The sequence below is a fragment of the Alosa alosa genome, chromosome 21 (genome assembly GCF_017589495.1).
Source record: "Alosa alosa isolate M-15738 ecotype Scorff River chromosome 21, AALO_Geno_1.1, whole genome shotgun sequence".
NCBI classification, from domain to species: domain Eukaryota; kingdom Metazoa; phylum Chordata; class Actinopteri; order Clupeiformes; family Clupeidae; genus Alosa; species Alosa alosa.
In genome coordinates, this window is record NC_063209.1 from 5804344 (window position 1) to 5824509 (window position 20166).

At 44.5% G+C, this 20166-nt stretch overlaps 1 protein-coding gene across 7 annotated transcripts; it reads left to right on the forward strand.

The window, feature by feature from the left end:
- Nucleotides 1-59: 59 nt before the first annotated feature.
- stag2b (stromal antigen 2b) lies at nt 60-20161 on the forward strand. Of its 7 annotated transcripts, none has more exons than XM_048231092.1 (34): nt 60-234; nt 6305-6443; nt 6533-6611; nt 6882-7034; nt 7319-7415; nt 7663-7739; nt 7933-8137; nt 8427-8578; nt 9495-9568; nt 9731-9854; nt 10027-10125; nt 10275-10354; nt 10474-10581; nt 11077-11188; nt 11331-11448; nt 11764-11867; nt 11967-12059; nt 12179-12268; nt 12513-12716; nt 12985-13055; nt 13165-13252; nt 13402-13482; nt 13595-13687; nt 14107-14278; nt 14589-14728; nt 14837-14938; nt 15045-15193; nt 15513-15641; nt 15785-15990; nt 16325-16622; nt 17196-17303; nt 17567-17693; nt 17882-17959; nt 18283-20161. In XM_048231092.1, exons 2-34 carry the CDS (start codon nt 6400-6402, stop codon nt 18304-18306), a joined length of 3879 nt encoding a protein of 1292 aa, XP_048087049.1. In that variant the 5' UTR covers nt 60-234; nt 6305-6399; the 3' UTR covers nt 18307-20161. The 7 variants fall into 7 exon arrangements, with proteins under 7 accessions (XP_048087049.1, XP_048087050.1, XP_048087044.1 ...); XM_048231093.1 differs by having other exon boundaries at nt 16328-16622; XM_048231087.1 differs by lacking the exon at nt 18283-20161 and having other exon boundaries at nt 17882-18276.
- The last annotated feature ends 5 nt before the right edge of the window (nt 20162-20166 follow it).

The window sequence follows — 20166 nt, forward strand, 5'->3', positions numbered from 1 at the left end:
TCCGACGACGCTCCTTCTGTCCAGCAGATGGCAGGTCTGCAGCATGGGTTCGCCTCAGTCAACGAAACAACAAACCCAACAGAGTAAGCGGGGTGAGAGAGTGTCCAAAACCGCCTCTGACCGCCACTTTCAAACTCGTCTACTAAATCTTGTAGAATTTCAAGCTCTAATTTTCAGCAACACACAACAACACTCGGAGACCTGTGAATATTTGGAAATAACATTGACGCCGAGGTAAGTTAGATATAAAATGGCGGAAATGGTTCTGTAAGTTTGTAGGTTTAGCTAGCTATTTTGTTGGTCTGCTAGCTTTAGCTTGCTAGCAACATTTGCGGAGATGTACGAATTCAGACGAGAAAGAAAGTCGTCGCTGTTTGACCTATTAAGCACGACATGGTTGTGTGGAACTCTGTTCTCGGATGATATTATGATTCTCTCCACCTCTTTGTAATTATTAGGCGACTCGTAGAGGAGAGCAGGATATATTATGTGTTATCTCTGATGCCCGTAATGTAGCAGGCTAACCTAGCAAGCTACAGTTATTGAAACTCAAATTCAGAGGCAAGATGGAGGACGCAAGGACGAGGTGTTTTTCCACGTATAATTATGGTAGCTTATGGGAGCTTCCGGGAGTCACCCACTCTGAAAATATTTTGTCATTATTAGCAAGCAGTCTTTGGATTAGATCGAACAAGTCACCGCCGTGACATGAGATTCGTGCGAATGACATCAAAACAAATATGGAGAATCACGAGAGCTGCCTCTTGAGTGGGTCCAAGATGGAGATTTGTCTCCCCTGTGATTCTCCTTTGCTAACGTTTGTTAATCGTCAGTTGCAACCACTGTGTTCACTCTTATGGTTTCGGGGCAAGTCGGGATTTAACGTAAACATTACGGTATGCGTGAAGAAAGCATGCATGTGTCCAATGAAACCTTAATAATATACTCCATAGCCAATGTTAAATCAGGAGGAAATAGGCTTAGTGGATATTGCTAACCAGCTGGCTAGCCTTGTTACGTTAGCCAACATAGCTAGTTAACATTAGCAAGGCAATACAGCTATTTGTTCGTGGAGGAAGTGTGTTGATCCTCGTAGATGAATGACCGTACGTCGCGCATAAGGCTATTTTTGTTTATTTACTTCCAAGACAACAACATGGGGGGTCTGTTCAGTTGTTGTCTTTTCCTCTTTGGTCAGTGGCCAAGTAGCACTAGAACACAACGTAGCCTGTACATATAGGCAATGCAAGGCAGTGCTCTAGGCAGCCAAATAGCGAGCCTGTTTGGACCGCGGCATAAAATGACAGGAACCGGCTAACAGCTAGCACTTGGTTACCTAACCCACTGATCCAATCAGAACAAATGAACAATTAAAGCGGCAACAGTCGAAAGATGAAACACCGCAGGTAGTCTAGAGTCCCCTGTGAGATGGCCTAATTAGGACCGAAAGCAGTGCGCGAGATACGGATTTAGTTAGCCGTGTTGATGTTGCTACTAGCTTTGTTTGGCGCCACTTTTCTTAAACTGCGTAAGGACTATGGTGCGTTTGGTATTAGTTTTAGTCGTTCTTCTCACTCGTTGGAAAATTGCATATTTTCCACTGTCAAACATATCACTAACTAGTTTGCCGGTAGTGTCACCACAATATGAAAAACCGATGGCAGAAAATAAATCAATGAATCAATGTGAATGTTGATTAATGTTGATGTATATGTAATGTATTGCCCAGTGGTGAAAATTCCAGCATTTAGTGATTATTCAGCCTAGTATGCGAACTCAATGTACTTGTGACACCTCTCTAAATCTAAAATAAAGCTGTACCAAGGCATCTCTCGTCGTCGTTTTGGGCTGGCTGTGGGTGTTCTGAAGCAAAACTCTAAAACTGCTGCTTGTCTGCATGATCTTGCAGTAATATGCCTGTGAGTGAATTTACTATGTCGTTATAACGTTAGGGTCAATCGCTGTGAAATACACGGTGTAGTACGTTTCGATGAGTTATGAAATGTAACATTACTTTTAGCCACACCCTATTCGTCACTGGGGAATCATTAGAGTCTAGGGTGCAAGGAATTGGTAAGAGCCATATTTTTACATGCCCGTCGTACTAAGCTGGCCACCTAATGTTAACGCTCTACGTTGCCAAGTCGTCTTGAGGAAACATTCAGATGTTAATGTGTCGTCCGTGGGCCTTAACGTGCGTCGATTTATAGCCGTGATGGAGTTGCTTTTCCCCCATGTTTTTGTCTTATTTACGTCAATACAAGCAGATGGTTGATTCTGATTGGCTAACGTGAATGTGCAGGGCGGATAGTATAATTCCCTATAAGGAGGTGGAGGACTGTCGGTTTCCTTTCTGGTGATGTTTCTTGGAAACCGCGGCGAAGTGACCAATGAGCGCACAGCTGATTCCGAGGGACGTCGAGGTCCACACGCCCCCTTGTTTTCATTTCGGGTTGCGCTGTTTCCCTGGCTCAGGACTCGGCTAGTGTCTGAGGAATGGCCTGGAACTGCGAAGAGGCAGAACGGGTTTTATTACTCCAATTCATGGAATTACAATGAAGCCCTGCACATGTGCAATCTTCATGACCAAAGAACAGGAAGGAACATCAAACTAATGTAACATTGAAGTAGAAAAACAACCAAATTATGTTCTTTCATCAATGGATATTATTGTGTCCATGATAAGTATGGCACAAGATTCTACAAACCTATACATTATATTGGCTGTGAATATGTAGCTTACTTTGAGGTGCACTCTGTGCATGAAAAATATGCTATAAATACTTACAAGTAAGTAAGTACCTACTTGTATTAGCCTAGATAACACATAAGATGGATAATTTGTAGATCTTCTGTGTACATCATGTGTTAAGTTTAAGTAAAGTAACAAAACCAGTAGTGTAGTTTCAATGAATATGCACCCTATTGCATAATTACTGAAATTCTGAAAATAATCACAAAGGTGTTTGACTGACTAACCTAAGGAGAAGGTTTTACTAGCAGAAGGAATATTACATAACACTAGCTTGGGTTGAATTTCTGTATGCATTCCGTTTTACAGATGCTTATATGGCTTGATTTGCTACACTCTTCGTGTTGTATGCCTGATTTGTTCAGTTGATGCACAAAATTCATTGACACTTGATGTAGACTTGGACTGATGCATGTTGCTTTCATGCATTTCATCATCCCCCACCCAAACACCCCACACACACACACACACACCATACATAACTACTTGAACTTGTTGACAGTCAGTCTTTCTGTGTTGTGCCTAGCAGCCACATAAAAACATTTAGTTACTTTAGTAATAACTTGTTGGTCACTTGTGATGATGGATTTACTGTTCATCAACACAAATGACCAACAGAAGGACAGTGCTGTTTGGACTTTTTGGGGGTTTTACTTTGCAAAGTTTGCATAACTGGGCTAATGCAAGTGTAACTGGTAGGGTAACAGTGTAGTTAGAAGAGGTTGGAGGGGGAAATGATACAATGTAGTCAGGGATGGATTACTGCACGGGCCTACCGGGCCCAGGCCCAGGGGCCCAAGGGGTCAGGGGGCCCTGAAGCCCAGGCCTTTGCATGTAATCATTGCCTCAATATCAACAAATCAGGATGTAGGCTTTGAATCTGATTGAATTTAGTATTGGCCATCCCCAAAATGCACCAGAATACAGGAAATCACATCAAACAAATTAAAAAAACCCCTCCTCCCACATATAGACAATAAGTGGGGGGGCCCATAAAAAAGACCCCCAAACCCCTCCTCCCACATATACGACAATAAGTGGGGGGGCCCTTAATACATCTGGGCCCAGGGGCCCGAAAGTTCATAATCCGCCCATGAATGTAGTATCACAGTATTTTTCTTCACACCATTATATCAATACAATGGCTTAACAAATCACAATATTTATTTATTTGATCTGGACATAGTGGGGCAGCGATAGTTAGTTAGATAGGACCTGGGACGCGCAAAGTTTTTTGTCTTTGTCGCTTTGGACAAACAAAGGGGTAACAACTTTTCCCCTTTTCCACCAGAGTAGTTTGAGGGTTGGTTTCAGAGTTGGTGCCTAATCTTGAAATTCAGTTCTGCGTATTTTGACGGCCAAAGAACTTTCTCCAAGCGAGGAAAAATGGTTCCAGAGTGGCACCAGCATTTTGCTGGTAGCCTGTAGGTCCAAGAACCAAGGGGCTGGGGCAGGATTATCTTGACTAACTAGACCTACTAAGACTTGGTGATCGCCATTTAAAAAACATAAATAAATAAAAGATGTTCAGTGAGCCGTTCTAATTTCTCACACCAATGTTAGGAACGCAACATTCATGGGTAGCTGGCGAACTAGGTACTGCTCAGCTTTTACTTTGACTTATTAAGACTGAAGCATGCACATGTTTCACATCAATAATGCATTTGTATCATTAGTTTAACATTTGATGGTCATAATGCTAATGTTCTGTTCAAAATTCTTCAATCAAGATTGGTGTGAGATATTTAGCTACTGGTATATTTGATAGTCTACCATTGTTGTTGCTCTGCTTGCCATTAGTGTTGCTGACACTGTAAGTAGGTAATGATGTGGCTGTATGTTGCCTTTTCCGCATATTTAAGCAAACTGGGCTTAAGAAAAAAAAATAAAAAATCAATACCTGCTGTATCGTAAAATGCGAAGAAGCATAGTAATATTAAATTGTGGCCCAAATGTCATGATGTCATTCTTGCCACTGTGGCGATTCTCAATCCTATTGGTTAGCTTTCTGATTATCATGGAATTTTTTAGATGATTGTTTCTGAAGAATATATAATTTTCAAGATTGCAAATTGTAATAGGCCTACTTGGGGGTTTCTCAATCTGGTGGATTAGAGAAAACTTTAGAGAATACCTCTTAGACATGTTTTGCTAAGTTGTATTTTCAGGCACGGTTAGTCTCTAAAAGTTCATCCGTAAAAGGTCATCCTCCCTCCAGAGTCTCAGATACTTTGAATTTCCAAGGCTTTTCACACATTCAAAGCAATACATTTTTGCGGAAATGTCTTTGATGATTCCAATATGCTGTCCATCAGCTGTAGTGTGTGGAGGCTGTAGGCTGCAGTTGCCACTCAAAACAAAAGCAGAGCAAACGTTTTCTTGACAGAGTAGGGATTTTTTTGAAGTTCTTGTTAATAATACATTCTCATATTCCTTTGCATCTACGCTAAGATACGATATCCTAGTGTAGTGTAGTCCTGCTCCTGTCCATGGACGTTTTTATCCTGTAATGTATCAGATATTGCTGTTGGATTAGGGTATTTTCAAACCTCACACAGGACATGGAAATAACTGTACAGTCAGACACGAATCATTCCATTTACATGAAGGTCTGGATATCACTAAATAGTAATTCCTCTGAAATGTGTGTTGCAACATTCCCAATTTCATATTATTTTTTATTTACGTTCAGACTCTTCTATTCCAAAAAGAGAATTCCAGACTAAACGTGCTAAACGTCAATGTGGAAAACAGAAGGTTAGGGTGAAGGAGAGAAATGGAACTCAACCTCTGACTTGATTTTGGTATGAATGCTGAAATAATGGATGATTTGGTCGGAAAAGAAATACGCCTGAATGTCTACTTACAAAGGAAACTCTCAACATTGTATCCGTGTCTGTGGCTGTGCATCAAATCCCTTCCTTGGTAGCTGCAGATGCTGAGTGGAACCAGAGTCTCTGGTGGAGCTGAGTGAGTGAGAGAACTTGGCCCCCTGCATGTAGCCTAGTGCAGTTCAACAGTCGGGCAGCGGACAGAAACAGTGTTGTGACTTTGTGGTTCAGAAGCAGTGCAACATTGCTCCCCTACTGACCAAGAGATGAATAACACTCAAAGGGAGCACATGCTCTGGCATGACCTCTCCAAAGGGATGGAGCTTGGATGTGTCTATGTAGCTGCTGATGGAACAGAGTGGCGTTAGGAAGGAACAGTTGACTGGTACTTGTGAGAAGGCAGAAGATGCAATAGGTGAAATAAATGCTCTACCAGATGTCACTTTCTCCCAGTAGTGTGTTAGTGATGTGTGCTTTGAAACTATGAGGATCTCTTAAGTGCCGCATGCTCCATTCTAAATCCTCAATTTTAAGCCGATCATGCATCAGCAAATTATATAATTCCTCCTCCCATTGCCCCCATAAATTATGTAATAATCTGTGTCAATTTCTTCATTGATATAGTTTATACATTTTTCTTTTAATGGGTTTACATCATTGCTATCCTCTTATGTTGTCATTTAATGCCATACTGAAGTGAATATCCCCCTTACTCTTTCAGGTCATATGCAACTGATATTCCTGCCACTGGTCTGTGTGTCTTATGACAGCTGGAAGAACTTAACAAGTTGAGTTGTTACAGAAGATGTTAAAGAAATGATAGCAGCACCAGAATTGCAAACGGAGTTTCATTATCCTCAGTAAGTATCTGCCCTGCTCCGTAAGCTGTGTCTGACAGAGTCAAGTTCAAGACGCCTCAAGAATGAACTCCTCTGCCCTTGTCTTGCAGGGACACGGATACACGCTTTTCCTCGGACACCGATTTCGATGATCCTGATGGCAGGATTGCAACTCAAGGCAAGGGGAAGGTACGGAACAGATCTCTGAGACTTAAACCACTCACTGCCCCCTCCCCCATGCTGGGACCCAGAGAATGTTTGCTGGCGTGGGAGGATTTTGGAATTTGTCACCACTGGCCAAATCCCCCCGTTCACTACCCACTTTCTCATAGAATGCTTGAGTCAAGACTCAAAATGGCCTGCAGGGACTCTTAGATCTTGAAACGAATGGCTTGATCCTATAGTTATTTAGTCATTGCTGCAGAGTGTTAAGTTTGCCCCTTTTCTCTTTTCCACCAGGCCAAGAAGGGCAAGAAAGGCCCGGGTGAGAAGGGCAAAGGTGGAGCAATGGGCAAGGGAGGTCTCGGCCGCATGAATGGACACCACCAGGAGAACGGCATGGAGAACATGATGCTGTTTGAGGTGGTCAAGCTGGGCAAGAGCGCCATGCAGGTCAGTGTGGTGCTAGTGCTCAATGGCTAACTGGACCTCATAACTGAAGTTAGGGAAAATGAAATGGTGTGTGTGTGCAATAGATGACTGATGTATCAACTCAAACACATTTAGTGAAATTTAAAAACTTGACACTTTTAACATATTTAAGTGTTTATTTCCATGAGAGGGTAGCTGATTGGGTATTTTGATAAGTTAACTTTGTGACCAGATTGCGACGGTTTCGGTTTTGTGAGAAAAGTCCTCTCTCCTGTGCTGACCATTTAAGTTGTGCTCTCCCACAGTCTGTCGTTGATGACTGGATCGAGTCATATAAGAACGACCGGGACATTGCCCTCCTCGACTTGATCAACTTCTTCATACAGTGCTCAGGATGTAAAGGTGCGACTTCATTGCCACTCTTCTGAATTCCTTATGACGGAATCACAACTCAAAACTTTTCTAGTTATTTGCATGTGTTTATCTTCCCATTCTTGCTTCCCTTTGTATGGTCCACATATCTAACTGTCGAACAAGAGAGTTGATAAAGCTGTGATGTCAGTCATGCCTTAATAATGTGTAGAAGATGGGTGTAGTCCTGCCCTGTGTAGCCCAACCCTAAAAACATTTAATCTGCTCTCTGCTACAGGAGTGGTCAGCAGTGACATGTTCCGGCATATGCAGAACTCTGAGATCATCCGCAAGATGACAGAAGAGTTTGATGAGGTACCACATTGACTCTTCCCACAAAGTCTGCCTGCACACTAATGAGCATAAAGACTGATACATTTGAGCCATGCCTTGTTAATTGTTCACTTTTTCGTTTTAAAGACATGGTAAAGTGAGACATTATGGTAAGTGGTTTGTGTAGTGTAAAGCTTGCGAGACATCCAGAACCCTTTTCTTCTGCGTTCTGCAGGACAGTGGCGACTACCCTTTGACCATGACGGGGCCGCAGTGGAAGAAATTCAAGGCCAGCTTTTGCGAGTTTATCGGCGTGCTTGTGCGGCAGTGCCAGTACAGCATCATCTACGACGAGTACATGATGGACACGGTCATCTCGCTGCTCACCGGCCTCTCCGACTCACAGGTCCGCGCCTTCAGGCACACCAGCACGCTCGCAGGTCAGTCTCGACACACTGCCCTCAACCCTCACTAGCTACAGCACAACACATGGTGGACAGAGCTTTGGGTGGATGTTCTGGTTATTTCCATTCCATTTCCAATTCCATTTTTCTTGTTTTATTGTTATTTACCACATTGGGCACCAGTTTTGGTAGTTTTATATCTAGTGTTAGCTATTAATAGTATATAATGTTGAATATTTGAAACTGTAAATTGTTAGCCATTAGGTTAGACAAATCCTATCATTAGCCTACTGACCTCTGCTGTGTGTTTGCTGTTGTTAAACAGCCATGAAGCTGATGACAGCCTTAGTGAATGTGGCGCTGAACCTCAGCATCAACATGGACAACACGCAGCGTCAGTACGAAGCCGAGCGCAACAAGATGATCGGCAAGCGCGCCAACGAGCGGCTGGAGATGCTGCTGCAGAAGCGCAAGGAGGTGAGCTTTTGGTTGACCTCTCTCAACGCCCTCAAGCTGTTCCCAGACCAGCCAGACCGAACCGCAACCATTACCGCAAGTAAAACTTAGCTGACCTCAGGGTTGCTGTTGAAGTGCAGAAAATGATTGGTTATTGTAGGCGTCTCTTGTAGTAATTATTCCTAGTGATGGTTGTGGCTGCCAGAGCTGCACTGTTTGCCTCTTCTGTTCTCCACACTGAATCCAGCTCTGAAGTTAGCGAGTGGGTGGTATCTGCTGTCTACGTCAGCAAACAATCCTCATTCCTCTGGCTTGTAAACACAACAGCACGCCGATTTCAGACTTGGATCACTTTGCGGAGGAAGTGCACTGTGTAGTTGTGTGTGAGCCGCAGAAGTGTAGTTAGGCGCGCGGGCTGCTTCACGGAGTAATGGCGGGTGTGCGGCGTGCTCGAGCCGGCCCCGGTAATTAACCCGGGAGTGCGTTATGTAATGACAGGCCCCGCTGGGACACCATCTGCTCGCGTGTTTGGAGAGTTGTGTGGAGCAGAGTGGCACGTCTGGAGCAAGTGTGAAGTGGAGTAAGAGTGGCGCGCTGCCTGTGATGTGACTCTAGCGCTTGACACTAACAGGGAGGCTTCACCGTACACGTAACTGAAGCGTTCTGTCCGCGTTGCGTCTGAGTCAACAATTGTAATCAGTAGAACTGGCTACACCACACATGATAGCGGTGCATACATTTGAAAAAATTAGAGTGGTTCTCTGAAACTGTTTTTGCGCTACGCAAATGGACTGCTTCAGTTGCACACCTGATGTATCCCGGGTGTTAGAGCTCTGTGGTCTGACTCGAGGGTTTAGAGTCTGTCACTGTTTGTAAAGAGATGAGAGCTGCTGGATCATCTTCATGCATGTTCAAGCTATGTTCTCTGTCTTCATAGCTTCAAGAAAATCAGGATGAAATTGAAAACATGATGAATGCAATTTTCAAAGGTGTCTTTGTCCACCGGTACAGGTATGTCCCTCCCTGGTAATGTTTGTTTATTAAAAGTTATATTTCTCCTACTTTCTGCTTCAGTTGTCATTTCTCCTCTCTTTGAGTTTTTGCATTCATGAAGTGCTGTAGTGGAATTTCTCTTGTTCAGTGGAAGATAACCCTCTTTCCTGCCCTATCCAGAGACGCGATCGCTGAGATCCGTGCCATCTGCATTGAGGAGATCGGTGTGTGGATGAAAATGTACAGTGACGCCTTCCTAAACGACAGCTACCTGAAGTATGTGGGTTGGACCATGCACGACAAGGTGAGCTGAATCTTTCTGTTAGTAATACTGTATACAGCCACACACACACACACACACACACACATAAATATACATATACATGCACAAACACATATTATATTTCCATTGCAGTCCTGTATCATTGGCCTTAAAGCAATGTCCCTTAATTTGTGTGTTCTCTGTTCCTCTGCAGCAAGGTGAGGTGCGACTGAAGTGCCTCACAGCCCTGCAGGGTCTTTACTACAACCGTGAGCTCAACAGCAAGCTGGAGCTTTTCACCAGCCGCTTCAAGGTGAGCTCCATCTGGCTTTTCCTCTCCTCCACCACCTCCTCCTCCCTTCCCTGCTTTGCTAAGTGAAATGCCCATAGAAGACATTTTGGCTCACTTGGCTGGAGTGTGAAGGCGTCCTGTGTAACGCAGTGCAATGTCTCCCCCCACAGGACCGGATTGTATCAATGACGTTGGACAAGGAGTACGACGTCGCCGTGCAAGCAATAAAACTGCTCACTCTTGTGTTACAGTATGTCATTCTCATCACATTTATGACCTGTAAAGATATAGATCTACTCCTGTCATCCGGAGTTAAACTGTGTGTGTGTGTGTGTGTGTGTGTGTGTGTGTGTGTGTTTGGCATAACAGTAGCAGCGACGAGGTCTTGACCCCCGAGGACTGTGAGAGCGTCTATCACCTGGTCTACTCCGCTCACCGGCCGGTTGCCATCGCAGCTGGAGAATTCCTCTATAAAAAGTAGGTGCCATGTGCCCCCCCACCTCCCACCCCACCATTCTCCAACATCCCTCTCAGCTCCCAGGGCCTGAGGCGTGAGGCATGAGGGAGAGATTCAGTTCAGTCAGGTACACTACGAAATCAGTCCCCCCTAACCCCCAGACTCTCCATCTCATCCCTGGACACAAAGAGGTGAGGGTGCAGGAGGAGAGTAGACAGGAAGTCAGGCAGCAGGGATGGTGGAGGGACGGGTAGAGCAAGCTGCTTTGGCAGCAGACGAGGAGGGTAATCAGCCAAGCAGAGAGGAGATTGGTTGGACCTGTCGGTGCATGAGGCAGACTACCAAAGAACAAGTCCCTTTGAGTGAAGGCAGTTACCTGAGCCCCCCTGTTGTTGTTGAACTACCTGTTGGAACAACCCAAAAGTACTGCAAGACTGCCTTCTAATGCTTGAGTGAATTGTTTATCTGTGTTGAATGAAAAGCTGATTGGCGGTGTGTGTTGTTTCGCTGTGCAGACTCTTCAGTCACCGGGACCCTGAAGACGATAGCATGCCCAAGAGGCGAGGCCGCCAGAGCCTGAATGCCACCCTCCTCAAAACTACCGTCTTCTTCTTCCTGGAGAGCGAGGTAAGAAGGCCTCATCAGTATATCTACCACCGCCACACTTGTTCTGTGGCTCGTGCGGACATTCTACAGCTTGAACTTGGAGTGAATATACATGGTGTGTCATTGGCGGTGTGTGTGAACTTTGCTCTCTGTCCACCTGCAGCTCCACGAGCACGCGGCCTACCTGGTGGACAGCATGTGGGAATGTGCCGCTGACCTGCTGAAGGACTGGGAGTGCATGATCAGCCTGCTGCTGGACGAGACCTTACCAGGGGAGGAAGGTACAGCTCCATCCACCTACCTACTGCCTTCAGTGTCGGAATTCACAAAATATTCACAAAATATCGATTTCAGTTCAATTTCACTTACATGCAACATCATTCAATGAAATGGAAGTTTAGTTGAGTAGGATGGTTCATTTGTTGTTAGTGAGAAAAAACTGCTATAAGAGTGCGTATAAATGGAATATCACTATTATTGATGTCAACAATGTCATGCCACATTGAATCTTCTGGGTAGCCAGTGCTTCCTCTAATAAAGTTCCTGTGTTTTGCGATGTGTTTCACAAATCCTGATGCCTGTTTCTCTTGTGCCAGCTCTGACGGACAGGCAGGAAACCGCCCTGATTGAGATTCTGCTGTGCACCATACGTCAGGCTGCTGAGTGCCACCCGCCTGTTGGTCGTGGCACAGGGAAGAGGGTGAGAACCACCAGTGCCCATAATTAATTACTGTACACTGTGATGGTGCCTGTCTGTTGGCTGACTTCCTGGGTGTGTGTGTGTGTGTGGTGCCTTCAGGTGCTGACAGCGAAGGAAAAAAAAACACAGCTGGACGACAAGACGAGAATGACCGAGCTCTTTGCCGTTGCCCTGCCTCCTCTGCTGGCTAAGGTCAGTCTGGCTCTCCGCTAATGCTCCAGTCCTATGCTACAGGCTCCTTTTCCTACAGTAGGCTACACCTGTTGTCTGTTCTCAAGTAGTAGTCTCACCTGGGTCTTTGCTTGGTACAGTACTCCGTGGATGCAGAGAAGGTGACCAACCTGCTGCAGTTACCGCAGTTCTTCGACCTGGAGATCTACACCACGGGGAGGCTGGAGAAGGTCTGTGTTTTCTTGGCCTTGAAGTGTGTCGTTGTTGCTCAACCACTGTTTATGGGAGAGGTCTTGGGTTCAAATCCTGGACGAGCCCCCATGTTGTTTGCATCAGAAATATAACCTCTATATAACGACCCAGTGAGGAAGATGCTGCGTTGGATGTTCAATGCTTTATGGCCTCATAATATTCCTTGAAGTGGCTTTATTGCTAGCAGCTCTGATGTTGACACCACTGGCTGTCCTCCCCCAGCATCTGGAGTCGTTGCTGAGACAAATCAGGGAGATCGTGGAGAAGCACACGGACACGGACGTCCTGGAGGTCTGCTCCAAGACCTACCACGCGCTGTGCAACGAGGAGTACACCATCTTCAACCGTGTGGACATCGCCCGCAGCCAGCTCCTGGACGAGCAGGTGGACAAGTTCAGCCGGCTGCTGGAGGACTTCCTGCAGGAGGTGAGGGGGCTAGCCGCTGCTCCAGTGTAAAGGAAAGCCTTGCTTTCAACTTACAGCTGTCCTGTGAAGGTGACGGAAATCCCAGGTTTATTCCCAGGTTTCCCTCACTATCTCTGGTAGTTCACTGGCTATTGTCTTGCTAGAAAGTTGTTGCTGAAGCATATGGGAAGTGAGGAAGTTGATTGCTTGCACTGTGCCATGGAGAACCATGTGATGAATGAGTGGCAGTTTTGTCGTCTGGGCTGCTAACACTAATTTCATCTCACAGGGAGAAGACCTCGACGACGATGACGCCTACCAGGTGCTGTCCACACTCAAGAGGATCACGGCTTTCCACAAGTAAGATTTTTGGCTTGGTTGGGTGCATCCTCCCTAAGTTCACAATATCATATTTGATGAACGCATGGAAAAACAGTTATTGATAATTGCTCTTCTCTCTTTCCATCAGTGCGCATGATCTCTCCAAATGGGACCTGTTCACCAGCAACTATAAGTTACTGAACTCTGGCATAGAGAACGGGGATATGCCTGAACAGGTGAGCATGGCTTTGCAGTGTTACTCTTAAAGCACTTACGCATGTCTGCATTTGTTCTGTGCGGAGTCTGATATTTTCTCTCTCTCTCTCCTCTCCCTCTCCCTCTCTCTCTCTCCATCTCTCTCCATCTCCATCTCTGTCCCCCTTAGATTGTGATTCATGCGCTTCAGTGCACCCACTATGTCATCCTGTGGCACTTAGCCAAGGTGTCCGATGGCACCTCCAAGAAGGTGAGCGCCCACCTGGGTCTCAAGGTGTTCTGTCATTGTACATTTTGTTTTTTTGTGGCTGTCCTTTGTTTGACCATCCTTGATGTTGAATTGTTTACTTTTTTACCCTCAGGAGGACATGGTGACCCTGAGGAAGCAGATGAGGGCCTTCTGCCTGATGTGTCAGCGCTATCTGACCAATGTGAACACTGCCGTCAAGGAACAGGTGGGCAATGCTATCTGTCAGGGAAAAAGCAAAAACGTCCTATAAAAAAACTTCCTAACACGTCAATACAATAGACCCACACTTCACTTTGGGTAAATGCATCTGTTATATATTAAAAGATCTGTTATGCTACATCTGTTGTATAATCTAGCTATATGGAACAGCTCTGTAACTTACGCAGATATTTTGTTTGTCCTTTTGTTTGTTTATTATACATCTTGCAGCTCAGTCACTAATCAGTGACCGAAATTGTGCTTTTTGCTTACGCATGCATATAATATGTGATCCAATGGAAGTCTCAGATTTAAGATTGATGACAACCTGGGTTTGAGACTGTCCTTCATCTCTCTCTCTCTCTCTCTCTTTCTCTTTCTCTTTCTCTTTCTCTCTCTCTCTCTCTCTCTCCGTCCCTCACTTAGGCCTTCACCATCTTATGTGACGTACTGATGATCTTCAGTCATCAGATCATGTCTGGTGGTCGCGAGATGCTGGAGCCACTGGTCTACAGTCCAGACTCTTCCCTCCAGTCGGAGCTGCTCAGCTTCATACTGGACCACGTCTTCATCGACCAGGACGATGACTCCAGCACCGGTGCGCACTCCTCTCTTCCTCTGTGTGTGTGTGTGCGTGTGTATTTACATCACAGTTAGTAGTGTTTATCTCTAGAGAAGTTTAAGAGGTTTGAGTTAATGGGATCAGAGGCTGAGTCACCTGGCGAAGCCTCCACAGGCCCTGACCTGACAAGTCTTTCCAGAGGAGATTGGCGGAAGGGTTTGTGTTACAGCCAACTCCACCTCTACTATGGTCTTGTCACAAGGCTCACAATTGGAGGGAGACAGGGTGCACTCAAGCCACTAGCAGCGCTCATTGTTTTCTGCCTATCCTGTGGTCAATTGGGCAGATGGACAACAAGATGACGAAGCTGGGAAGATCGAGGCACTGCACAAGAGGAGGAACCTCCTGGCCGCCTACTGCAAGCTCATCATCTACAACGTCGTCGAGATGAACACTGGAGCCGATATATTCAAGCAGTACATGAGGGTACGTGTTTCTGTCTTCCACCTTCGTTGTTGTGTCCAGGGAAGTTATAATGTTCCTTATTGTTTATTTTTTTCCTCATGTGTTTGCTGTGGTCTTATATTATTATAGTATTATAACGACTATGGAGATATCATCAAGGAGACCATGAGCAAGACGAGACAGATTGACAAGATCCAGTGCGCAAAAACACTCATCTTGAGCTTGCAGCAGGTATGTCTCTTCAGCTGGGCACCCATCACCGCCTTACTGTGATTCTTACGTTTGATTCAGTGAAGCCCTAACATCCACCTCTGGCCTGCCTCTCTCTCTGCTGTAGCTGTTCCACGAGATGGTGTCGGATCTGGGCCACAACTTTGACCGCTCGTCCTCGTCCTTCTGCGGGATCAAAGAGCTTGCGCGACGCTTCTCGCTCACTTTCGGCCTGGACCAGGTCAAGACCAGAGAGGCCATCGCAATGCTGCACAAGTGAGTCTCAGAGGACCTTTCCACAGCTCCCGTCTAACCTTTTGACATGGATCAATGTGTGTTTTCTCCACTAAGCTAGCTTATCATGCTGTTAGCTCTGAAGGCAGCGGTAATGTAAAACACTTAGCTTGGTAGTTCACTAGTTAACTGGACATTACCAGAGGCACTGAAGGTAGCTGCAAAAGTACAAAGGTGATTTAGCTTTATTACTGCTGGTAGATTATTTTGTGGATAGTGCAGGACTTTGCAGGGTCTTTTTAAAGGTAATCTGGTATTGATTTACACTGAGCTGACCTCGGCCTTTTCTGCTTTTCCTCAGGGACGGCATAGAATTTGCCTTCAAGGAGCCCAGTCCGCAGGGCGAGGGCAACCCACCTGCCCACCTGGCCTTCCTGGACATCCTCAGCGAGTTCTCTTCGAAGCTCATGAGACAGGACAAGAGGACTGTGTAAGTGGACTCGAGACTCAGAGCAGCGCTCTCCTACTGATCTAGAGAATGTCTGAACATTCATGCAATGTCCTTGTATTTGTACACTCATGTGTATGTTTCTCTGTGTGTGTGTGTGTGTGTGTGTGTGTGTTGTTGGACAGTCACATGTACCTGGAGCGGTTCATGACGTTCCAGATGACGCTGCAGAGGGAGGACTGCTGGCTGCCGCTCATCTCCTACAGGAACTCGCTGCAGGCGGGCGGAGACGACGATACCATGTCGGTGGTCAGTGGCATCAGCAGCCGCGGCTCCTCCGTTAGGAGCAAGAAGGCCAAACCTGCCACGGCCAAGAGGAAACTGGCCGAAGGTGAATACATGCACATACTCACTTCCAGGGAAAGGAATATTGTGATGAGGTGTAATGTCTAATGTGATGTGTTTTAGATAAAATGTAGGTAATGTTTCAGAATAATTTGACGGTATATAACTATGGATCAAAACATGAGACCCATTGTAATTGTTTATTCTAGTCAGTGCTTACAGTATATTCAGCTTAACTGTTAATGTGTTTAATGTCATCTTGGCCAAGACTGCTGCCTGATTGCTGGTGTACTGTATATAAGCTTAGTGGGTAATAACTGGCTCTGTGTGTGTGTGTGTGTGTGTGTGTGTGTGTGTGTGTGTGTGTGTGTGTGTTTCAGCAGAGGAGAGCAGCAGCAGTAGCAGCGACATGTGGCTGAACCGCGAGCAGACTATGCAGACGCCGGTCATGATGCCCTCGCCGCACCTCACCTCCACGGCCATGCGCGACCCCAAGCGCATGCGGCCCGAGGACAGCTACATGGGCGTGTACGGCATGGCGCCCGACCAATCGCAGCAGCCGCCCACCCCACAGCCCCAGCCGCCTCCGCCACAGCAGCAGCCCCCCACACCTCAGCAGCACCCCCACCCGCAGACCCCTCAGCCGCAGCACCACCACCAGTCCCCCATGGACTACAAGTACGACACCTTGGCCCACTCACACCCTACACCACACCCTACACCACATCCTACACCACACCACACTACACCACACCACACCCTACACCCTACACTACACCATACTACACCACACCACACCATGACCCACTCACACACCACACCACACACCACACCCTACACCACACCACACCACACACTCGGGGTTTCTCAGTCCCAGCCCAGGCTAGAAACACTGGGTAGGGTGTCTGCACAAGGCAGATTTGACTGGGGTTCAGACATTAAATGCATGTCAAATGTCATGTCATGTTTTTCACTGTGTGTTCAGGGGTATTTACTTCCTAGCATGGCTAAAAACTAAGGGTTATGTAGTGTTTCTGTCTTGGTGGGGCTTTTTAAGTTGGTGGTATAACATTGCTCTTGCATCTTGTTTTGTATTTTATTTATAGAGGCATAAGGAAGGCCTAAAGAATATAAAATATGTGTAAAAATCGGAATGACTAGATTGCTGGGGTTGTTGTGGCTGATGATGAGCTTGTAATCTGAAGGGGAACTGTGTGTGTGTGTGTGTGTGTGTGTGTGGTGTCCCTGCAGCACCCAAGTGTCCTGGATGTTGGCTCAGCGGCAGCAGGAGGAGGTGCGGCAGCAGCAGGAGCGTGCCATGAACTACGCCAAGCTCAGGAGCAACCTGCAGCATGCCATGTAAGTGCACACACACTCACACACAATTAATTAATTCTGTTACTAGCACCTGTGGTACGAGCATAGCAAAGAAGAGGAGCCTTCATGTTTAAGACATTCTTTCAAACACTGTTGGACCTACAGGCTCCTCTCCTCTGCTCTTCTCCTCTCCTCTCCTCTCCTTATTCTTGTTGAAGTATTGTTATTGATTAACTTCAAGAGAGGAGCACAAGATCAAGACTGACCTCTATGTCAGCTGAATTTATTTGTGCATTTTATGTCAGTCGCCGAAACACAGGCCTCATGGAGGATGATGAGGAGCCAATCGTAGAGGACGTGATGATGTCATCGGAAGGTCGTATCGAGGACCTCAACGAGGGCATGGACTTTGACACCATGGATATTGATCTGGTAGAGACGCTATTACTTTATTCCAATGTGTTGTGTGAATACATAATGTCCATTATTATTCTGCTCTGCTCATCTCATCTTGTCCACTTTGCCTGGAACTGTCAATTGTGCTGTATGATTAATTGCTGGTTGTCTGGTATGCAAATGGTGGACAGTTAAATCATTTCACTTTTGTTTGTCTATTCCAGCCACCATCGAAAAATCGCCGGGAGAGGTCAGAGCTGAAACCCGACTTTTTTGACCCGGCATCGATCATGGACGAGTCTGTAAGGAGCACTCATTTCCTGGGCTATGATGCTTTTCAGCGCTAATCTGTCAGGGTGTGTGGCCACCACTAGATGGCACTAACAAATCAGAGTTCTCAGAGCCGTATATAGAGAGACGGCTCTGAGAGTTCTAACAGCAGGGCTGCTCTTACCCATAAATGCACTGGTCCTTGTTTTGAAAATAAAAAATTAGATAAATATCATTTTATGCCAGGCAAATTAAGAGCAAATTGGACCAATAAGAAAACTTCTTTTAAAGATAAGCTTGCTTTATAACACGTTAAAAAAAAGAGTACTGAATTTGAACATATTTTCTTTTGTAGGTCCTTGGAGTTTCCATGTTTTAAGATAATATTTGGAGGATGAAGAGACATTTTGAGAGCTTATAGATGCAGTACAGATGTATTTTCTTAAAGAGAATATTTCTGATCTGGGCTCCATGGACTTCAGGGCATCAGGAGACAGCGTGGCTCAGTGGGGGACTTGCTTAAAACAGAAATCAGTCAAACAGACAAAACAAACAAAAACATTTTCAGTCATGGGGTAAGCTTTCCCTGCAAGGTTATAAAATGGTGGCGGCCAGATCATGAAAGCTATGAAAAAGTTGTATTTGTCTGCCACATTTGAATATAATAAATATATTTCAAAATGGAGCAAATGCCATCTTGTTTTAAGAAATAATTCATGAGGTTGCTCAGACTTGTGGTATTTCTTTAACAAAAAGAAAAAAATGAATGCGTCTTTTGTAACTTAAAGAATTTGTTTAATGTATAGCCCTTTTGTAATAGTAAGTAATCAGGTGTAAAGTAGTAATTTATAAACTGGTTATTCATCATAGTATGTATTGAGATTTTAACTGAGCTTTCCTTTATGTAAAAAAACTAGAGGGTTTCCTCTAGATCTATTTTGTGTTTGTTCTTTTGTTTTATTGATTTTTTTTTTTTCTTTAATCTTGTCCTACCTTACCAATGCAGTGACATAGCCAACACATGGTAAACACTGAAAAGGGGGTGCAATTAACCTTTGCCCTGATTTTCAGAGAATAATATTATAGGAAGAAACCTTGGAGTTTCAACTACCAAACACACCCAAAGACTTCAACAGTTTACTTGTCATTTTTGGAAAGAGAAATGGTTAAATTTTCAGTGGAGATCTTTCCAGTCGTGCCATTGTGTTGCTCCCTGCTAGAGCAAACCTGAGTTGTCTATTGGCTGAGAAGAAAAAACAAAGTTTTTCCTCAAATTCAGCTTATTTAGAGTGTTGGAGTAGGCATCACATTTTAAATAAATAAATAAATATAAATTTGGTGCTGATTTTATAATTGTGTGTTATTTTTTGTCTTGATTTTGAACACCAACCTAGAGGTCTTTTGAAATGTATAAGAAGCTGTTTCAAGATGAAAGCATGTATAGTCATGCATTAAGGAAGATTTTTAAAGTTTGTATTTTATATTGTTTTGTGTCTTTTCTCTATATGTTTTTTTGTCTTAAGAAGTCTGGGTTTATACTTTCTTTCCTAAATGTAAACATGACATTCAGCTTTAAGTTTTCCAAGATAAAAGAAAAACTCTCTTAAAATATTTAATCAAAAGAAATTAACCTCTTATTTTAATGTACACTTTGAATTGCTTTGGCAGCTAAACAAAGCTAAACTATGACATTAACTTATAGTACATACTTGTACATTCTATGAAGTGTTTTGTCTAAGGTATATACTTTTTAATCATTCCATGCCTTGGCCTTAAAATACGCTTGTAAAAATGTTCTCCAAAATTAGATCTTCCAATGTACTTAACTAATGTTGAACGTTTGGCATATTGAACTCCTGCAAAATACCCCCTAAATTCATTTTAAAACTCAAGTGTATGGCTACAGAAAGTAAGACGTTTGTGTGATTTAAGTGAATATTTGGGTAAGAGAGAGTGATATTGTTTTTGTGTTTTCTCACACCACTACATTGGCAGAACTGCTGATTAGATTGTGTAAATATACATGCAGAAATATACATGCATTTTAACGTAAAGCTTTATTTTCAGATGTCTGTTTTCTTTAACATTTCTAAGTATGTTATTTACCCTCATTACAGATGTACCCACACACTTTACCTATTGTTTCATCCTCCTGTCATTCACTGTACTGTTTTTGATTTGTATCTGTCTGAAGACAGTAACTTTTTAAAATAAAACAAACTTCCTTTGTGTGACTAAG